The sequence below is a fragment of the Lepeophtheirus salmonis genome, chromosome 7, assembly GCF_016086655.4.
Source record: "Lepeophtheirus salmonis chromosome 7, UVic_Lsal_1.4, whole genome shotgun sequence".
In the NCBI taxonomy this organism is placed as follows: Eukaryota; Metazoa; Arthropoda; class Copepoda; order Siphonostomatoida; family Caligidae; genus Lepeophtheirus; species Lepeophtheirus salmonis.
This window is the reverse complement of record NC_052137.2, coordinates 12,697,245-12,714,663: the sequence shown is the minus strand read 5'-3', so window position 1 is coordinate 12,714,663 and position 17,419 is coordinate 12,697,245. Positions and strand designations below refer to the sequence as shown.

At 33.1% G+C, this 17,419-nt stretch overlaps 5 protein-coding genes across 6 annotated transcripts in view; 2 read left to right on the top strand and 3 right to left on the bottom strand.

Annotated features, from left to right (window-relative positions):
• The first annotated feature begins 332 nt into the window (after positions 1–332).
• On the top strand, positions 333–1,792 carry LOC121121300 (uncharacterized). The gene is made up of 2 exons (XM_040716188.2): positions 333–1,383; positions 1,444–1,792. The coding sequence occupies exons 1-2, from the start codon at positions 817–819 to the stop codon at positions 1,663–1,665; spliced, it is 789 nt and encodes a 262-aa protein (XP_040572122.1). The 5' UTR covers positions 333–816; the 3' UTR covers positions 1,666–1,792.
• mbt (serine/threonine-protein kinase PAK mbt) lies at positions 1,689–4,606 on the bottom strand. Its single transcript, XM_040716187.2, has 6 exons — positions 3,141–4,606; positions 2,948–3,081; positions 2,758–2,884; positions 2,552–2,696; positions 2,365–2,480; positions 1,689–2,301 (listed from the first exon to the last, which is right to left on the bottom strand). Exons 1-6 carry the CDS (start codon positions 4,299–4,301, stop codon positions 2,107–2,109), a joined length of 1,878 nt encoding a protein of 625 aa, XP_040572121.1. The 5' UTR covers positions 4,302–4,606; the 3' UTR covers positions 1,689–2,106.
• Positions 4,607–10,408: 5,802 nt separating this feature from the next.
• VhaPPA1-1 (Vacuolar H[+] ATPase PPA1 subunit 1) lies at positions 10,409–11,777 on the bottom strand. Its single transcript, XM_040716760.2, has 3 exons — positions 11,053–11,777; positions 10,748–10,990; positions 10,409–10,691 (listed from the first exon to the last, which is right to left on the bottom strand). The coding sequence occupies exons 1-3, from the start codon at positions 11,401–11,403 to the stop codon at positions 10,662–10,664; spliced, it is 624 nt and encodes a 207-aa protein (XP_040572694.1). The 5' UTR covers positions 11,404–11,777; the 3' UTR covers positions 10,409–10,661.
• A 683-nt stretch (positions 11,778–12,460) lies between these two features.
• On the top strand, positions 12,461–14,835 carry LOC121121362 (tectonic-2). Of its 2 annotated transcripts, XM_071889810.1 has the most exons (5): positions 12,461–12,591; positions 12,767–12,891; positions 12,949–13,181; positions 13,233–13,472; positions 13,635–14,835. In XM_071889810.1, exons 2-5 carry the CDS (start codon positions 12,868–12,870, stop codon positions 14,239–14,241), a joined length of 1,104 nt encoding a protein of 367 aa, XP_071745911.1. In that variant the 5' UTR covers positions 12,461–12,591; positions 12,767–12,867; the 3' UTR covers positions 14,242–14,835. The 2 variants fall into 2 exon arrangements, with proteins under 2 accessions (XP_071745911.1, XP_040572188.1); XM_040716254.2 differs by lacking the exon at positions 12,461–12,591 and having other exon boundaries at positions 12,622–12,891.
• Positions 14,807–17,419, bottom strand: part of LOC121121363 (organic cation transporter protein) — a 50,106-nt gene continuing 47,493 nt past the window's right edge. The window contains exon 10 of the mRNA XM_071889811.1: positions 14,807–16,049. Within this exon, the coding sequence (XP_071745912.1) occupies positions 15,941–16,049 (109 nt within the window). The 3' untranslated portion in view covers positions 14,807–15,940. The remainder of the gene's footprint in view (positions 16,050–17,419) is intronic.

Here is a 17,419-nt window from a genome sequence, read left to right as displayed (position 1 = left end):
ACATTATAAAAAAAAACTATTTAGGTATAGGTATAAATCCCGAACTTCTAATGAATTTATACTTTATTTAAACGGTATCAAAATATAAACAGTTGTGTATATACATATATACCTACAAATGCAATTTAAATTACCTAAGTAGATAGGTATATATATATATAATAATAAAGGGGACGTTAGTAATTAGCCCAATTTATTGATTGGATATGTGTACAACGACATATTTATAAATCCCTAATCAGTGATATGTTACGAAATTACTTTATATGTCGGGTATGCTATTTATGGCAATGACGCAGTAATATATGGTGTACATTTAACGATATATTGATAGTTACATATGTGCAAAAAAGATAATAGAAACTGTGAGTTTTTTTAGTTTCTCCTATCATGGGATACATTTGTTCCAACTGTTGAAGTTTACACTTTTTTTTGTTTTTTTCATATGACCATCATGCTCATTTCTAATAATTAATTGATTAGTTTTTATCTGTTGTGATTCCTATATATATTTTTCAAAGAAATGAGTCTTATCATGCTAAAATATTCATAATACCCTTATTGACTATTTGTAACTCACATTTGATCCATATTGCTATATGCATATACAATATCCATAGATAGATCTCACTGCCTTTACACTTTTGTAGACAAAAGTTGTCCCCTCTCATGAAGCAGATGGAATACATATTTTATCCTCTCTCGATGAAACACCTGTAAAAGCTCCAACTCCTTATTTTACTCTCACAATTTGTGTAGTGAAGGCCCTCACGTCTTTTTTAAAAAGAACCTCTCAGTTGTGATAAATTCATTAGTATGACGGGTGTAGCTAATAATGTTTTCCACTATCAAAAAGTGGAGCTTGAGGACGATGATGATGAGGAAGACCTTACCAAAAAAGATCAAAATGTGGAGAAAGATAGAATTGAACTATCAAGAACCCTTGGGGGCATAAGTAAACCACCACGCAAACGAAGTACTCTAATGAAGTGCCGTATAGTTTTATTAGTCATCATTTTATCTGGAGCCGGGGTATTAGGCTATGCCTCCTACAACTATTATTCAAACAATAACAACAGTCATACAGATATAACCTTGTCAACCCTAAACGTGACGAATCAAATTACAAGAAGTTTGCAATTGAATGCAACAAGTAGTGTGATTGTAACAAATAAATTAAGCACAACCTTGGCTCCTATAATTAAGTCCACCAATTCACCTATAAATAAATCAAGAACAGACACTTCTACTACAACTACAACTACCACTAAACATCATATTAAGCTTCATACTACTCCAATTCAGAAAGGGAACCAAACCACCAATGAATATACAACCGGTGAAGAAGATAGTGACAAAAATGAATGGTACAAAAAATACTGGGTGAGACTTGTGAAGATATGCACCTACTTTTTTTATAATGACTTTCTTAACCATTTTTAGGATAAGTACTCAAATCCTCATCGATGGGATTGGATACTCTTGGGTCTTGTCGTAGGCATATCATCAACTATAGCACTCCTTGGCATTATATGTATGTATTGTTTGTGTAAATCTCGAAAGAGGATGAAGAGGAAACACTTTGAAAGGCTGCTTCAGGACATTAACGCCTCTGAAAAGTTCTCTCTCGTAAATTCATCCGAAGATGAAGATTCAGACCCATAATTTTTTTGCTTAAACTAAGAACATTTCCTCAATATATTTATTTTTTCCAATAAATAATTTTTATTCATTTGTACATTGCATTTTGACCATAATATGAAAAATATACTTATGTATCGACATCCAAAAAGTCCAAAAATATTTCTTCACTTGCTGGCTGAAAATTTGAATTAATTGTTTGATATTACAATTTTGAAACAAAAATCAAAAAATGAAATAAATTAAATGGAAGAAACCGCAATCAAAAGCTATAAATTGAAAAACAACGTAGCATTAGAGTTAAGGCACGATATTGAATCAAATTATATGCACTTGAGACAATTGATCAAGAGACTGAGGATAGATGTTGGTACGGAGTAAAGAAATAATACGTTTTTAAAGTTTAGGGACGGAAGCTGTAAGTTTGTGACAGTGTTGAATATAGAAAATGAGATAATAATTTAATCAACTATATTGATTCTTGTACATGTTGTATAAATTCGATTGAGAGTCTCGGAACTGTCTTATCAAGGGAACTAGAAGTGACGGAGGCCCTGCTTGTCTAAGAAACGGATGATGGAGTAATTCAGCTGCTGTTGCTCTCTGTGCCGGATCCCGCACGAGCATTTTATCTAAAAATCCAAGAAGCCTTGGAGATACCTAAAATAAAAATGAGAAAAGATAATAATATTTGTACAAATAATGAAACCAAAGCATAATTACTTTTGACTGGTTTCTTAATTTCGGTGGAGGCCTATCACGAATACGCCTCATTGCTTGTAAAGGAGGCTCATTAAAAAAAGGAGGTTCACCATCAACCATTTCCATCACCATAATACCTAATTTAAGATATAAAACATGATTAATTACTATTATGAAAAGAGAAGATTTAGTATATCAAAGTCCATACCAAGAGACCAAATATCAACTTCAGGTCCGTACGGTAATCTTGAAATAATTTCTGGACTCATCCAGTAAGGAGTTCCAACTAAGGATTTTCGCTTTGGTAGCTCAGGAGAGACTTGAGCACAGAATCCGAAGTCAGATAGCTTAACCTACAAGATCACATACAATTAACGTAATAAAATAAAAATGATTAAAGAGGAGAATATTTACATTTCCATCGGCTCCTAAAAGGATAGAATCCGACTTGATATCTCTGTGAATAACACCTTGAGAATGAAGATAGGCTAAAGCTTTTAGACATTGCTTGCATACAGTTGCAATTTGATCTTCGTCCATGCTAAAATAAAAATGTATATCCTTTAGTTGATTGAATGTGACATAACAATTAGAAAGAATTTACCTAGCATGTGTTACTATGTCAGTGAGAGCACCTCCTTCTAAAAATTCCATGACGACCCAAAGCTCATCATTCACTAAAAAACTGTCGTGCATCTGTACGATATTAGGATGATGATAATCGCGCATAATGACAACCTACATATAAATTACAGTAAAATAAAATGAAATCTATTAAAAATTATAGACCCTCTCACCTCATTAAACAATAGTTCTCTTCTTTGCTGTTTACGTAAGTCCATTTTTTTGATTGCCACTCTTTCTTTGGTATTTTTTTCAACAGCAATGCAGACAATTCCAGTAGACCCTTGTCCTATCTTCATGACATACTCAAACGCATTTCGAGGGTCTCCAGGGGATACAACCATTTGTAGAGCCGCCCTAAATTGTTCGTGAGATAGTGAAGGAGTTGTAGCTACCATTACGGGAGGCCCAACTGTGGAACCAGAAGAGGACGGAGGAGGAACTGAGGAGGAATGCGTTGAGGAACCAGAAGATGAAGCAGGAATAGGTACTGGAGGAGGAGGTGGAGGGGAGGGAGTAGGTCTCCCGTTTAAGATAGGTGGCGAAGGTCTAGCATGGGTTGGGGGACGTGGAGCGACTCGAGGTACTGGAGGTGGTGGAGGAGGAGGTTGATGATTCTGATAGGTCTCCATGTGTAGAGGAGAAGGATGATAGACCGGAGAAGGCGTCTCCGCTAAGACAGTCCCTCGAACCGGAGGATGCATTTCACTCGAGGAAATGGAATTGGGAGAGTTTTGAGGTCCACGACGTAGATGAGGATGATGCAACTCATCTCGCTGCTGATGTGCAAGCGCTTCCGCTCGACTTAAATTATTGGCTCTCACAGCTGCGGGATCATAACCCAAATCCCCAGAGTCCGGAACTGGCGTGTTCATGACGCGAGGATAGTTGTTATTCAAGTGTTTGAGGACAGCTCGCTCAGAGCTGGAAGACTCGGAGCCACTCGAGCTGCCCATGGGTGGAGGGGGATAGCGCGGCACCCCAGGTTGCCGATTCTCAGGCACGGACGGGAGGTTGGACGAAGGGCCTGTCCCACGAACAAGCCGCGGAGGAGAGCAAGAACGCAGGGAATTGGAGCGCACGATGCTTCCCTTCACGCTACTCCCTCCACTCAGGGCCTTCTTGGCTTCCTCATCCGTGGGCGTTATACTATGAGGGTCCACAATGGGAGTGGGGCGGTTCAAGGATCCCGGATTGTTGTCTCCCACCAGAGACGCCCATTGCTTGGGAAGTCCCACAAATTTATTGGAATTGTTGTCGAAACCCGTGTGGACTCGGTGCTGGAAGTTGGAGGGAGCAGAAATCTCCGTTTTTTTCTTCTTTTTCGAAAACATGATGAGGACTTAGATCACTCTCATTTCCGTAGTCTTGGAATCAATCCTGATCTTGAATCTTCAATCTTGGCTCCTTTTCCTTCTCCTTTTCTACCTCTCTCACTCCCTCTTCTTCCTTCCTTCTACCTTTACCCACCTTTCTTCCTTCTTTCCCTTTTCTCATGTTTTTAATAGACGCTGCTGCTATAACTACCTGTGGAATTCTTCATTAACCTTTCCAGGTGCTCAGCCGTCTCTGCCACTCACTACAACCGACCCTCTTCCCCACTCACTCTTCCCAATATTCCTTTCAACAACAGGTGCCATTTTAAAGACCGTTTCAAGGAAATATTACTATCAATGTTCATTCCTTCATTCAATTGGCAATCGTGTTTGCCACAATGAATTTTGACATTCTATACTATGCAATAAACTGTAGGTCATTTCAAGGTGGAAATGCATTACTAGTTGCTACTAAATTCTATCTCCTTCAAATAAACTTGAGTAACTGTATAATTCATACATACGTACACGTAGATATATTACAATTTTTATGTTTTATGGTAAATCTCATATTAATAATGATACCATGTCAGATGTGAGTCAACACATGATGATTCTTCGAAAAAATTGTTCCCAAAATCTTTAAATTCCAAAACATGACTTGGTTAAACATCGAATTAGTTTTTACTCAAAGCCATCTACATAAATCATAAAATTTGTGTCTCCATACGAAACATATTAAGAATGAATTTTCAAAATATTATATTGTAAAATTATCTATCGTCATCCATAACAACAATAACAGAAAGTAGGTTTCAGGTTTCGATATATGATATTCTTAGTTGTACTAATTGAAACGCTGATTATTATAATTGATAAATGACTTTTTTTATTCTCAAAAGTTTTAGTTTTGAACGTTTTAATCATTTCTACAATTTTTGTAGGATAGAGAATGGGCGGAGTTTTAAATTTGTACTAAAGGGATGGGGGCAATTTGTATTTATTTACATACTAAGTATAGAGTGTTTTCACAGAAGTTATAAATTGCCATCTTGGAGGCTTAAAATTGATATTTTTATTACATTAGATAAAAAAATTGCCAATAAATCTTGATGAAACTCCGTCAAATAGCAGTAAGAATATATAAAAAAACTTTACAACTGCATTGGATACTCCTTCATGTCAATGATCAGGGGCGTCCGCAGGGGGTGGGCTCCCCCAAATTAAGGATTTTTTTTTCTTTTTACAAAAAAAAAAAAACTGAATTTCGTTTAGCAAAAAAAAATTCAATAAAATTTTATTTTCTATGGAATTTTTGAAATTTTTCTCCAAAAAATTTAATGTTTCATTTTTTTTTTTTGAATATTTTTTTCAATAAACTTAATTTGTGAATTTTTGTCCAAAGAATTTAATATTTTTTTCAAATAAATTTAATTTTTGATTTTTTTTTGTTCAAGAAATTTAATATTTTTTTCCAATAAATTTAGTTTGTGAATTTTTGAGCAAAAAATTTAAACTTTTCTTAAAATTAATTAAATTTTTTATGAACAGCTAGGAATTTTTGAATTTTTTTCCAAAAAAATTTAATATTTCAATTTTAATTTGTTAATTTTTTTTTTTTTTTTAATTTAATTTTTTGTGAACTTAATTTTTGACATTAAAATTTTTTTTTTTTTTTTTTTGATTTTCTTTAAAAAAAAATCCAAAAACCTAGCTCCTCCCAAAATATAATCCTGCAGACGCCCAGATGATAAACAGTGATATTTGAATTAAATTAGTACTATGTACGGAAAATTTCTTTGAAATGTCTACATTTGTGCTTAAAAAATATTTTAAGGTCAATAATATAATATACTAGGCAATAGAGGGATACATTTTGGATAGACATTAAGGTTAAGGGCCTTTTATTTGTTGGCCCATTTTGATATCTAACAGTTGACTATTTTCCTTAATATTAATAGAGAAATGTTTTAATCGTTATCAAAATTGGTTGTTAAGGACCACAAAATGACTGACATTAACAATGCTTACGTCGATTTCAAAAAGCTCAATGTAAAATCACGGAATTTTAGAAACGGCTGTATATAATTCCATGATAAAATATAGAACCTTTTAATGACCCTTTAAAGCCTTATAATAAACCTTGGGTCAGGGGATTTGACACATATTTAAAAAAAAAAAACTCTTAAAAATATGATAATAGGCTCATTACCAGCTAACCTTTATATAAATTAAAAGAAGGTCTTTTATTTTTTTTACACGATGAGTCAATTTTGAAAAAATCCTAATAATATAATATTAATAACTTGTTATACGTGTTCTATGAATTTTGCTTATAAATCCTAAAAATATTTTATTTTCTGATATTCTATATATTTTTTGCTTGAAATTGTAAATGAATCATTATAATTTTGTAATTCCTTTTTTTTTCATTTATGCTTTCCGTTCATTATTGAACCAATGAAGGAAAAAAATGAACGGGGTTCAACTTGTCGTTCATTTATTATTGTTTCTTATGATTATTTTGTACAAAGAGTACTTAATTTTTTTTTCTTGATTAGGGATATATTATTATTTTCTTTGAGGGTGTCTACTAAGTAAATATGTAAAATAGCAATTTTTAGGTCCCCCGAAGTGATTGGTCTCAGATTATGTATCGCCCGTGCAGTAAAATTAGAACCAAGTAAAGTGTAATAAATAAGGTCTTGAAATTTTTAAATAATTTCATACATAGATTATTTTTGGTTCCTTTACTCTAGATCATAATTAAGTCTGATCTAATATTTATACACTATTTACTTTATTTAGGGGATTTCAGCTGTGGACATAATCAACCAGTTGCAAAATAAATTTAAAAAAACTTCAAGACATCTATGCAGTGGTTTAGAAAAAAATTATCACAATCCAGTGGAGGAAAAACACTTAACTCCGCCACCCAAATTAATAATATCTTCCAACTAGTTTTCATAAAACCACAATAAAGCCTGGGCAATTGATACATGCTTCAATTTAAGTAATAATTAAAATTAGACATTGATGCTACTTGTATAACATTTTTAAATTCAATAAAAAAAATCAGATCAGATAAGTTTTGCTTAACTAATGTGACGGGCGGGCCTGCCTGCTGTTCATGATCTCACTCCAATCTGGATCACAGGGTGGATCGCATGTTAGATGCGCTGTTGAGTCGGTTCCTTTCTTTTGTTTTTAACCTGGTCAAAGTCGAAAATCCCTGTTTGCACATGTAGGTTGTTGGGAATTGCAGCAACAATAGAATACTTATCTCACTTAATAGTGGATATTCCTTTAAAATACTGATACAAAACGATAACTTTTGGCGTGTTTTCACTGTGCTATCATAGTTGAGTTGCAGCAACTCGTTTTCTTGCTCAGGCATCAAGTTTAGCTCAGAATGCAGTAACGTTACAACGTTATGTGTGAGTAGCTACATTTTAAAATGCTACGCTGTGATCACGTGTAGTGCGTCGTGCGTAAGATGAAGCCATGCACACAAGTAATTCTTACCGGAAATAAGTAATTCGTCCGACTATAATTTTATTTTAAAACTAACGAAAAACATTTTTATATTTTCACGACCCAGTATTGGTTCGTGACCCGTACTTTGAAAACCACTGATCTATGGTGTTTATACGTCGTAAGGTGGTTACCATAAAGGACTCCTTTGAGTCCTTTAGGTTACCAGTATCTAGCAGAGAAAGACATAACTAATGAGAGGAAAAGAAACATCTTTTTCCTCCGTTGGATGCCGCATGGATATTTCTTATTAATATTTATTGATTATTTATGAGATTACTCCTGAAATAACATTCAGTTAAATGGCAAAATATTTGAATGTATAGACACTAGAGGCCAACCGATATAGGACTTTTAAGGACGATACCACTAAGAATATTTTGTGATTTAAAAAGATGATATAAAAAAAAACACACTAACATTGGTTATTTGTGGTTATTTATGAGTCCTCATTTAAATGATAAGGTAGTGCAGTTTAAAAATAAACTGTATTTAATTGCTTTATTGGCACAACAGAAAAGAACATCAAAATATATCTGATGAATAAAGTGCTTAGAACAAAAACACAATAACAAGTGTCAATAGACTTGGTAAGCTTCTTAAATATAACTTTGAACAGGACTGGAAAAAATATTCTGTTAACTTCAATAACTTGTGATAAATAAAAAAGGCAAATATAGACTGAGCTGAAAACAGTCATTCCTCAATAGCACCAGTCCAGCAGAGGCAGGTTGTAGTACAAGAGGTAAAGTTTCTCTGCATTCTCTCCTTTCAATGAGCTTCGCCTATCCTCATAAATATTCCAACTGGTGCTGAACACACTTTTGCCTGCCACAGAGGAGAGTGGACAAGATAGGTACTGCCTTGCTAGGCTGACGGTCTGGTGAAACGGTTGGTGTTGTGTTTCCACCAATCATATGGATTTTCACTCTTTCTGTCAATGACAGGCTCTCTGAGGTACCGTTGAAGCTCTTCAATTATCCCCTCTGATTCCACTGCCTCACCGGGTGAAGGAAGGAGCACAGTGTTGTAAAGTGAGTCTAAGAAACTGGGCACTTGATCCTTTATTCTCAGCCTTTTGGAGTCGCTCTCCTCAGATGGAGTTTCAGTGGCAGAATCTGGTGGACTGGTCTCCATAGCCTATTCCAACCAGGTTTTCACTTTTGTCAGCATTTCTGGTACCAAAGGACGCTCTTTGTGTCGTGGGTCAAGGACACAGGCAAGTACCACAGAAATGTATCTCTTATATACTGTCCTGTGTGGGACTGTGTGAAGGATTTAACATTCAAAACAAGTTGGAAATTTTTCCAATTCTTGTCAATGAAATGAGTAGTCAAGCTCATGAGTGTTTCGTTTGAACCTGACCAAGAGTCAGTGGTAAAGGAAATGTTTTTTCCTACATTTTCAACTGACCGCAGTTTCTGTATTTTGCTGACGACTCCTGTATACATCCCGTCCATCTTCTTTGTAAAAGAACGTGCGCGACCTCGCATGAAAGCTGTTTAAAAGTTTTCCAAATAACGGGCCGGGGAGAGATGATACGTCTCATTTATGTAATGCTACTATAGAAATACATCTTCTGTCACATTGTCAAGAGTTAAACCGAAAGTCAGTCGACTATACTGTAACAATTTATTTTAGCTAAATCCATTTTACTTTCATCTAACGCGTGACAACAGCAAAACTTGACATGGTATTCATGAATTCAGTCATGCTTATCGACTATAGAGAATTGATGGGGATGTTATTTTAACTGTTATTCAAGCAATGTATGTCTCGTGACAGTTGCCAACTTACTATGAACGCACTTGCACACATGAACAACACTTTACTGATCGTCTCCATAATTCACTCTGCCTGAATCAGCTGGTTTGGGACGTTAGTGCGCAAACTATGCAACGCTAATACTTTATATATATATATTCATTTATCGGTCATTATTTTACCGATACTGAATAGTTAGATAAATGCATAATATTGGTACCGTCGGGTTCTAATATACACTTTAAATAGTGATATTACATCAATATAAGTTAACTTATTATTATTGAATTTTAAACCTACAACCATATCTATCATGATCGTATAGTACAGTTTCCTCTTTAGTAATTACAGAAGTGCCTTATTATATGGGGATTAGTACCTTTTCTATAAATATATAAATTAATATCCAAAACCTATTGTTATAGAAGTAAAAATGCCTAATAGGATACAGTTTTATTTTAATGGAAAAATAAAACAATAAGCAAAATCTTTGAATTTAAAAGTTTTATTAATTTAACCTTTAATATTCGGTATATTTACAATTTCAAGTAGGTTTTTAATATAATCAGTATATAAAATTTTCAAAAAGAAGTTGCTCATAAATTACCCATATGTGTTTCCTAATGGTTCATTAATCTCAAAAACATTATGTGTTGACTATTTCTATTATGTAATAATATACTAATGTATATAATTATTTTTGGATAATATTCTGACATGTCATTTCTTTATTAAGATCAGGTATATCTTCCAATGATCATTCTATGTCAAGCGAAACAACGATATGGTAATAATAAATAAACATATTTCTACTATAGCAAAATAAATTTGATTTAGAAAAAAAATTGATTTCTATTTATTAAATTAATCTTTGGTTTTTTAAAACATTTAATACAATAATTCTGGATATATCTATATTTATTAAATAAATAGGTCTTAAACAATAAAGGAATTCATAATAAGACAATAATTAATGGAATGAATTGACTCGACTCGGTGAACGAGAAATGTAATAATCGAATATAAGAATGAAGAAAAACGGCGAAGGATACTTTTTTTTTCTTCAAAGCAATGACAGGATTACTTGTCTCCCATGCTCACACTTGACGTCTATAATGAAAAATAAGTGAGGATTTAAAATGTAATGTAATCTATGGAATACATACCAATAAGACAGAGATAATGAGACCAAACAAGCCAATGGCACTAGCAAAAATTTCAACAATGAGAATTTTAACAAAGAGTGTAGAATTAGCAGCGTCTGCAAGAGCAGCTCCAGATCCAACTTGTCCCACACATATTCCACATAATAAGTTGGTAAATCCAGTTGTAATTCCAGCTCCGAACATTAAATACCCAGACTTGAAATTGCGAGCCAATACTTCATAGGATCCATTCATGTCGAATTTCTGCAAGACAGGGAGAAGAATGAGGGTAAAGGATTCAGTGTCTTAGAATATTATGTGCTTACTCTGAGTTGCCCAGCAAGGACAATGGCTATGATAAGCCCATAAATGGCAACAGCCTCACAAAAAATGACTGAAATCAAGTTCTTGGTCTTGATTCGAGGAGCTTTGATACCTGCTCCCATAATGGAGACCCCTGTGGTATACACTCCGAGGGCTGCACCAACGACAGAGAGGCTCACGGCAAGGCCAATCCCAAGACAAGCCCACATATATGGGGAGGTCTCAGAGAGAAACCATCCTACATCGATCCGCTCTCCACGACCTGTAAGCACGTAGTACAGGGCCAATGCTACGATAAGGAACGTGAACAAACTTCCAGTAGCTCCATAGTAATACCCTCTGGTTGAATACATAACGTCCAGTCCAATATGTCACTCAAAAGACAGAATCCTCCTCCTCGATCAGCTTCAATCCAAACCCACCAAACTTATAATTAATAAACAGAAAAGAAAAGGAAAAAGGAGTCCAGAAACGCAGACAGAAACAAAAACACACTCTGAGAGAAAGAAAACTGAGAAGAAGTCATCATCAATATATAGAAAGAAAGAAAAAGCACTTTTTCTCTCCTTCTTTTCCCCCAACTCATAAAAATATATAATACCTAAATTCTTAATTAATCATTTATCCTACCATTGCTATGGTTGTTCTAGCCCCATGTATAACTGAGAAGGGATCAAATGAATTCATCAAATTCATTTGATGAGTTCCATTCATTTGTTTAAGGCATATCCCATTTCCCAGTCATGATAGTTATTTAAGGAAGGCGGAATATTTGGGCACGTCATATTCCTATATCACATGACATAACAATTAGTCATGTGATTTTATATTTAAATAATATTATGAATTTATTCCTTGATTAAATATATATTGTGTACAATTTGCGCAATTTCTGTACAAGTTAAATGTCTTCGACTTATTATATATGATGCATTATAGAATAACAACATTGGTCATTCTAATTACCAACTATTACTTGATTCTCTCATTTTATTTTGATCCATTAAAACTGCATGGTTATTATATATTTATGAGTAATGGTCATTTGAACTTTATAATATGCCACAAAATACTTATATTTTAGTCATTCGTATTTAAATAGTCGAAAATTACACTATGGATATTCTCTGGAGAATAGATATATTAAGTTATTCTACTATCCTCATCTCAAGTTGTGTAAATCCTTCATTTAAAGTTATTCATCTCATTTTTTGGTTCCAACTTCTACAATTTGATTATACAAGTTACAAATTGTACAAATCGCAACTTGTACACAACATGTATATGTATATATATATATATAAATAATGAATTAATGACCTAACTATGTATTATTTAATTACTTTAATTGTCAGCATAACGATTCGAAATCATTATTATAATAATAACAATGAACACTTAAATTTATAAATTAAATCTATTTGAAATTTAAAATGATTTATGAAAATATAAATTATTTTCATATATTGCTATCTTATATTGTTATAAAACAAGTGTATTCTAATATTTTTTTACCTCGAAACATTGTCATGATTTTTAAGGTATATTTTCGTTTCGAAGTATTTTTTTTCTTCTCGTCAATGTTCGTATTCATAAAGAAAAGAAAGCAGATACCTTTCGTACCTGATAAGTGATGAAGCAAAGATTCCTCGATTACTTCTGGAAGGAATAAAATGAAGGCTCAGCTAATAATTATATCTATTTTTATTCAATTAGTGAACTCAAAATCTGAAAACCTCACGACAACTCAAAAACTACAACTTGAATATCACTCAATTTCATTTTGTAGTTGCGATGTAACTGAAAATCATTGTGATATGCCCTGCTGTATGTGTGATCCGGTAATTATTTCATTATTAATTACTCATCATTTAAATTGAAATATACTTTTTTTAAAGGATTGTCCAGAAGAAATGAAGGGTGTAGCGTTTTGTGCTGAAAATATACCGAACCATGATGAAAGTCCATTTTTAGTTGAGGTATGGAACACATCATCCTATTTTGGTCATTTTTATAATAATCCAACAGAAATTCATTCTCTTGCTGATATGTATATTCATACACGTGATCTTACCTCTGACTCAGAAATTAACTTTAACGAACAAAGGAGATCCTCTGGTAGTCCAATAAGGTAAATTTATATGGATTTTTGTAATTTTTACATTATCACTATCCATATTAGGACAGTCATGGGAGATTATGTTACATTCCCTCAAAATACTTTTCGCGGAGAATGTGTTAAGGACGTTCCCATTCGGTATTTACGGGAAACGCGTAGTGCATGTACAACTGTTTTCTATCCGTATCATTGTTTGGAAGGATCTAAAAGTCTTTATGATACGCTTTCATACATCAACCCTTCAAATCTGTTAAGGTTGCAGCTTGGTCCTGAATTTGACAGTGAAGTACCAATATCCATAGAGTAATATTCTGAGTTTTTCATATATTATATGTATTTATTATTAAATTACGAGTTTCATTTTGTTTCTATAAAAAACAGAGTAGTTATTCAATAATATTAAAGTAATCTAGTTTTTATGTCTTATGTTTCATAATTCTATCTTCAACATTTTTATATTTTTAGATATTACCTATCTAAGGATCCCTCTCCGTATTTAAGTGAAAGCAAGTTCCCAGATGATACAACGACTATTTTTCTAACATCAAATCACACCCCTCTGAACTCAAAGAAACATATAATGAAAGCCGAATTTGGTTTCTGTAGCAAAGTTGTACTCGAAGTAATTTACCACTTCCTATGGAGGGGATCCAACATCACAAGTATAAAAGCACAAATTCTGTTAGGGAACATTCCATTATCAGATTATCAAATAATACATCAATTTTTTCAAGTAAATTTTGACCAGAAGGTCCAAAAAGTTCTAAGTAAAACCCAATATATTCGATTTGGACATACCATTCCTATAAGAACTCATGGAGGAGATGATTACCTGAGTACATACTCCAATGGAGCTTCTTGTCAAAAGGGTGGAATGGAAAATGTGTTGTTCGGAGATAACACATTTACATCTTGTCGGATAGTCTTGTCTAAGAATGATTTTAATAACTGTTCTCTTTTAAGAGAAAACATCGAGTCCATGATTGTGGACCATCTTCTTTTTACTTCTATACTAAAGGCTAATGATAAAAACGAAGTATTAACACAATTGATAGACCTTGACGATTCTTGAACGTAACGTTTGGGGCGAGAAATTTAGCCTTTCAGGATGGAAATAGTACAATAATGCCTTTTTGTGAGGTTCCAAATCATTTTTATGTAGATATATTGTATTTGAAAGGACCATATCCTTATATTATTGGAGTTAAATTATCAGTTACAAATGATATACTGGAATGGTCCGAGATCCAAAAGAACATTATGGAATACGAATTCTTCCATTCTATTAATTTCCATGAGACTTCGTATCATTTCAAAGAGGAAAACTATTCAAGATTTTGGAGACAGCAGAGTGTTGGTTATTGCTCGGGTGATTCATGTTGGAATGATCTTTTCTTTCTTTTCACAGAGGTTGATGATATAAAGTATCGGACTCAATGGATTCTCCTCCTTACTCCTGTTATTATATTTTATTTATGGGCCACTAAAAGAACTATACATTGGTAGGATCTTGTTATTTGACGCATATACACCTATACAACCCATAGGAACATCGGTAATTAATATATGGATCTAGAATGTTAGTTAACGATTTATTGTTTTTACTTTATTTATAAATATAACAGAAACAAAATAAATTACACGTCTATCATATATATTTCATAAACTTTGATATTTAATTAAGAGGTTTTCAACATTTTAGAAATAATAAAGATTACATAGTTATTGAGCATTTTGAAAGAGACTTAAAGAGAATTAGAGTTTAGATATAAATATTGATAAATAGAGACATATTTGTAGATATAGGTAATTAAATATTTAATTGCATGTAAACAAAAGGGGGAAAATAATAAGTAGCACAATATAATAGCAGCAACAAAGTGATATTTTTGCTCGAATGAGGAACTGTTGTATTCAAACATAGGTATTTATTTATACAGGTTTGATCTTACCTAGTGGTACACATTTTATTATTCTCAATCCGGAATGGTATTGGTGCAAAATCATCACGGAGGAGGACAACAAGACATGTTATATATGAACAAAGTAAGCTGAGACGGATGGAAAGAACAAAAAAGCTTCTAAATTTTTTCACCGTTGATGCCACTGTGAATAAGCAGAACAGCCTCTACATTACAAACAAACATCCAGACAATGTCCCATCTTCAGAAAAAAAAAAATCCAGTCGCCAGCATAGGCCAAGTCTACCCCCCCCCTTTTTGTGGAGAGGAAGGACTTACATCGAATTTCTGGATAAAAAAGTACTACATTTGGCCATTCGGGGACAACTTTGTCTTCACTCAAGACTCTCTGTCATCGCGCCACTAAGAACCAGGCAATCCTGAGAGACAACTTTCCGGACGTTTGGTGCCTCAATATGTGGCTGCCCTCCTCTCCAGACGCGAAAACCATAGAATAATCTATCTAGGCGCATCTGGAAGAGAGAGTGTATGTTACTCCTCCCAGGAGTGCCCAGTCTCTAAAGGCTTCCATCAAGAAGGAGTGGACCAAGCTTGAGTCTGACTACATAATCGAGGTCTACAAGGTATAAGCCTCATATTAAGTCAATTATTAGAGTCGACGACTCACATATTGAATAAAAGTTGTGCCAATCACTATTTTCAGATGACTTTTTTGATACATGTCCTCAAACAACCTTTCGTTTAAATTTTACTCTTGAAAAATTGAAAAAAATAAAATGTGTACTACTAGATAAGATCAATCCTGTATTTTGTGTCAAGTCCAATAAATGAAGTGAAGAGAGATTTTTCTTATACTGCATCTATTTTACCATTGGATTGTGATTTGAGTTCTTTTGGAAACTCTTCCAAGAAAATATTTTCGGTTTCATCCAAGTTTAAAATACTTCCTCTTGTTGAGCTGGAAAAAAAAAAGAAAAAAAAGATAGACTAATCAATTTTATCCCACTATCAAAACATCATCAAAATCAAAGTTAATTGTATTACTATCAACTTAGATCCATAGCATATCTAAATATCTCCTATCTATCTACATTTGTTCCGTCTTGGATATTAAAAATAAATGACTTTATTTTCGTAACTGTTTGAATTTCTTAGATTTGATGTACACATAGAAAGGGTAGATGTTGGATTATATGGGGTGTGTTCATAACTCATCCCTAACAAAAAGTTATAATTTTAATTACTTAAAAATGTATCCCAAACTATAGGCTACAAAACAGTATAATCACATTTAATTCATTTAAATGATTGTATGGTTTTTGGGGCAACTTTAAAAAAATATTTATAGAAAAAATTAACCAAATTTAGGTTCATGGAACTAAAATAAATAAATTAGATATAATTTATTATATAGGTTAATTCTACCAAATAAATGATATAACTTCAAGAGCTATAAGGATGTTCCCTTATCAAAATTAGCCCCCCCCAATGGTTCTATAATTTTTGATGTACTTCTACACACGTCGTTGTATCATGCAACCTTTCATACGAAAATAAAGAGAAAAAAACCGCAAAATCAGTTGGTAGTTAACTCATTCTTCCCAAATATGCAACTATTTTTAAATAATTGTTGATAAGTGTTCACAGCTTAACAAGAGCTAATTCTAATTTAACCAATCAACGTTCAGAACACTTATTAAGGGAAAAGAAGCAGAAACTTCGACAGTTGATAGCAAAATACATTGTACAATTTGTGTAATTGAGGTAACGTAGTGGTAAGCTCAAACAAAACTAATTTAGTTTTAAAATGAAGGTACAATAAACTAATTACATAAGGATAACCTCATAATAAAAAGAAGATAATCATTTTTTAGTGGTGTGAGAAATAGTTTCAATTAATATTTTGACCAGAGGAGTTGGGTGAAATTTTAAGAGTTTCATTAATTTTTTTTCAAATAAAGGCAGCCTAGATGAAATTGATAGCTAAGACCTGTAATTTTAACAAAAATATGAAACATTTAAAAATTTCATTTTATTTCTAGGGACAAGCCTCAAAACGCAAAAAAATAAAAAGAAGAAAATCTGATTGACCTGTATTTTGATATTTCTTGCTCATGAACGAACATATTAAATTCTCTTTTAACAGTGGAATGAAGGAATTTTTGTTTTGAACTAGGAAAAATTATCGTTGTGGAAGAAAATATTTAATGAGAAAACAGAGTTTGACCAAATTATGAAGGGGATCCCAAATTTTATTTTTTGAAATCTTTAAAAAAAAACAAGACTCCCCTAGAAAAATAAATAAATATATAACCCTGTGGACACCCC

Bases quoted from the DNA above. Each gene is read 5' to 3' on its own strand.
- LOC121121300 (XM_040716188.2), top strand. From the start codon at position 817: ATGACGGGTGTAGCTAATAATGTTTTCCACTATCAAAAAGTGGAGCTT. The intron at 1,384-1,443 runs GTGAGACTTGTG...AACCATTTTTAG, and splicing joins AATGGTACAAAAAATACTGG to GATAAGTACTCAAATCCTCA.
- mbt (XM_040716187.2), bottom strand. From the start codon at position 4,301: ATGTTTTCGAAAAAGAAGAAAAAAACGGAGATTTCTGCTCCCTCCAAC. The intron at 3,082-3,140 runs GTGAGAGGGTCT...ATTTATATGTAG, and splicing joins GAGAACTATTGTTTAATGAG to GTTGTCATTATGCGCGATTA. The intron at 2,302-2,364 runs GTAATTATGCTT...TTTTTATTTTAG, and splicing joins AATTAAGAAACCAGTCAAAA to GTATCTCCAAGGCTTCTTGG.
- VhaPPA1-1 (XM_040716760.2), bottom strand. From the start codon at position 11,403: ATGTATTCAACCAGAGGGTATTACTATGGAGCTACTGGAAGTTTGTTC. The intron at 10,991-11,052 runs GTAAGCACATAA...CCTGTCTTGCAG, and splicing joins TCCTTGCTGGGCAACTCAGA to AAATTCGACATGAATGGATC. The intron at 10,692-10,747 runs GTATGTATTCCA...TTTTCATTATAG, and splicing joins TCATTATCTCTGTCTTATTG to ACGTCAAGTGTGAGCATGGG.
- LOC121121362 (XM_040716254.2), top strand. From the start codon at position 12,724: ATGAAGGCTCAGCTAATAATTATATCTATTTTTATTCAATTAGTGAAC. The intron at 13,182-13,232 runs GTAAATTTATAT...TATCCATATTAG, and splicing joins TCCTCTGGTAGTCCAATAAG to GACAGTCATGGGAGATTATG. The intron at 13,473-13,634 runs GTAATATTCTGA...TTATATTTTTAG, and splicing joins GAAGTACCAATATCCATAGA to ATATTACCTATCTAAGGATC.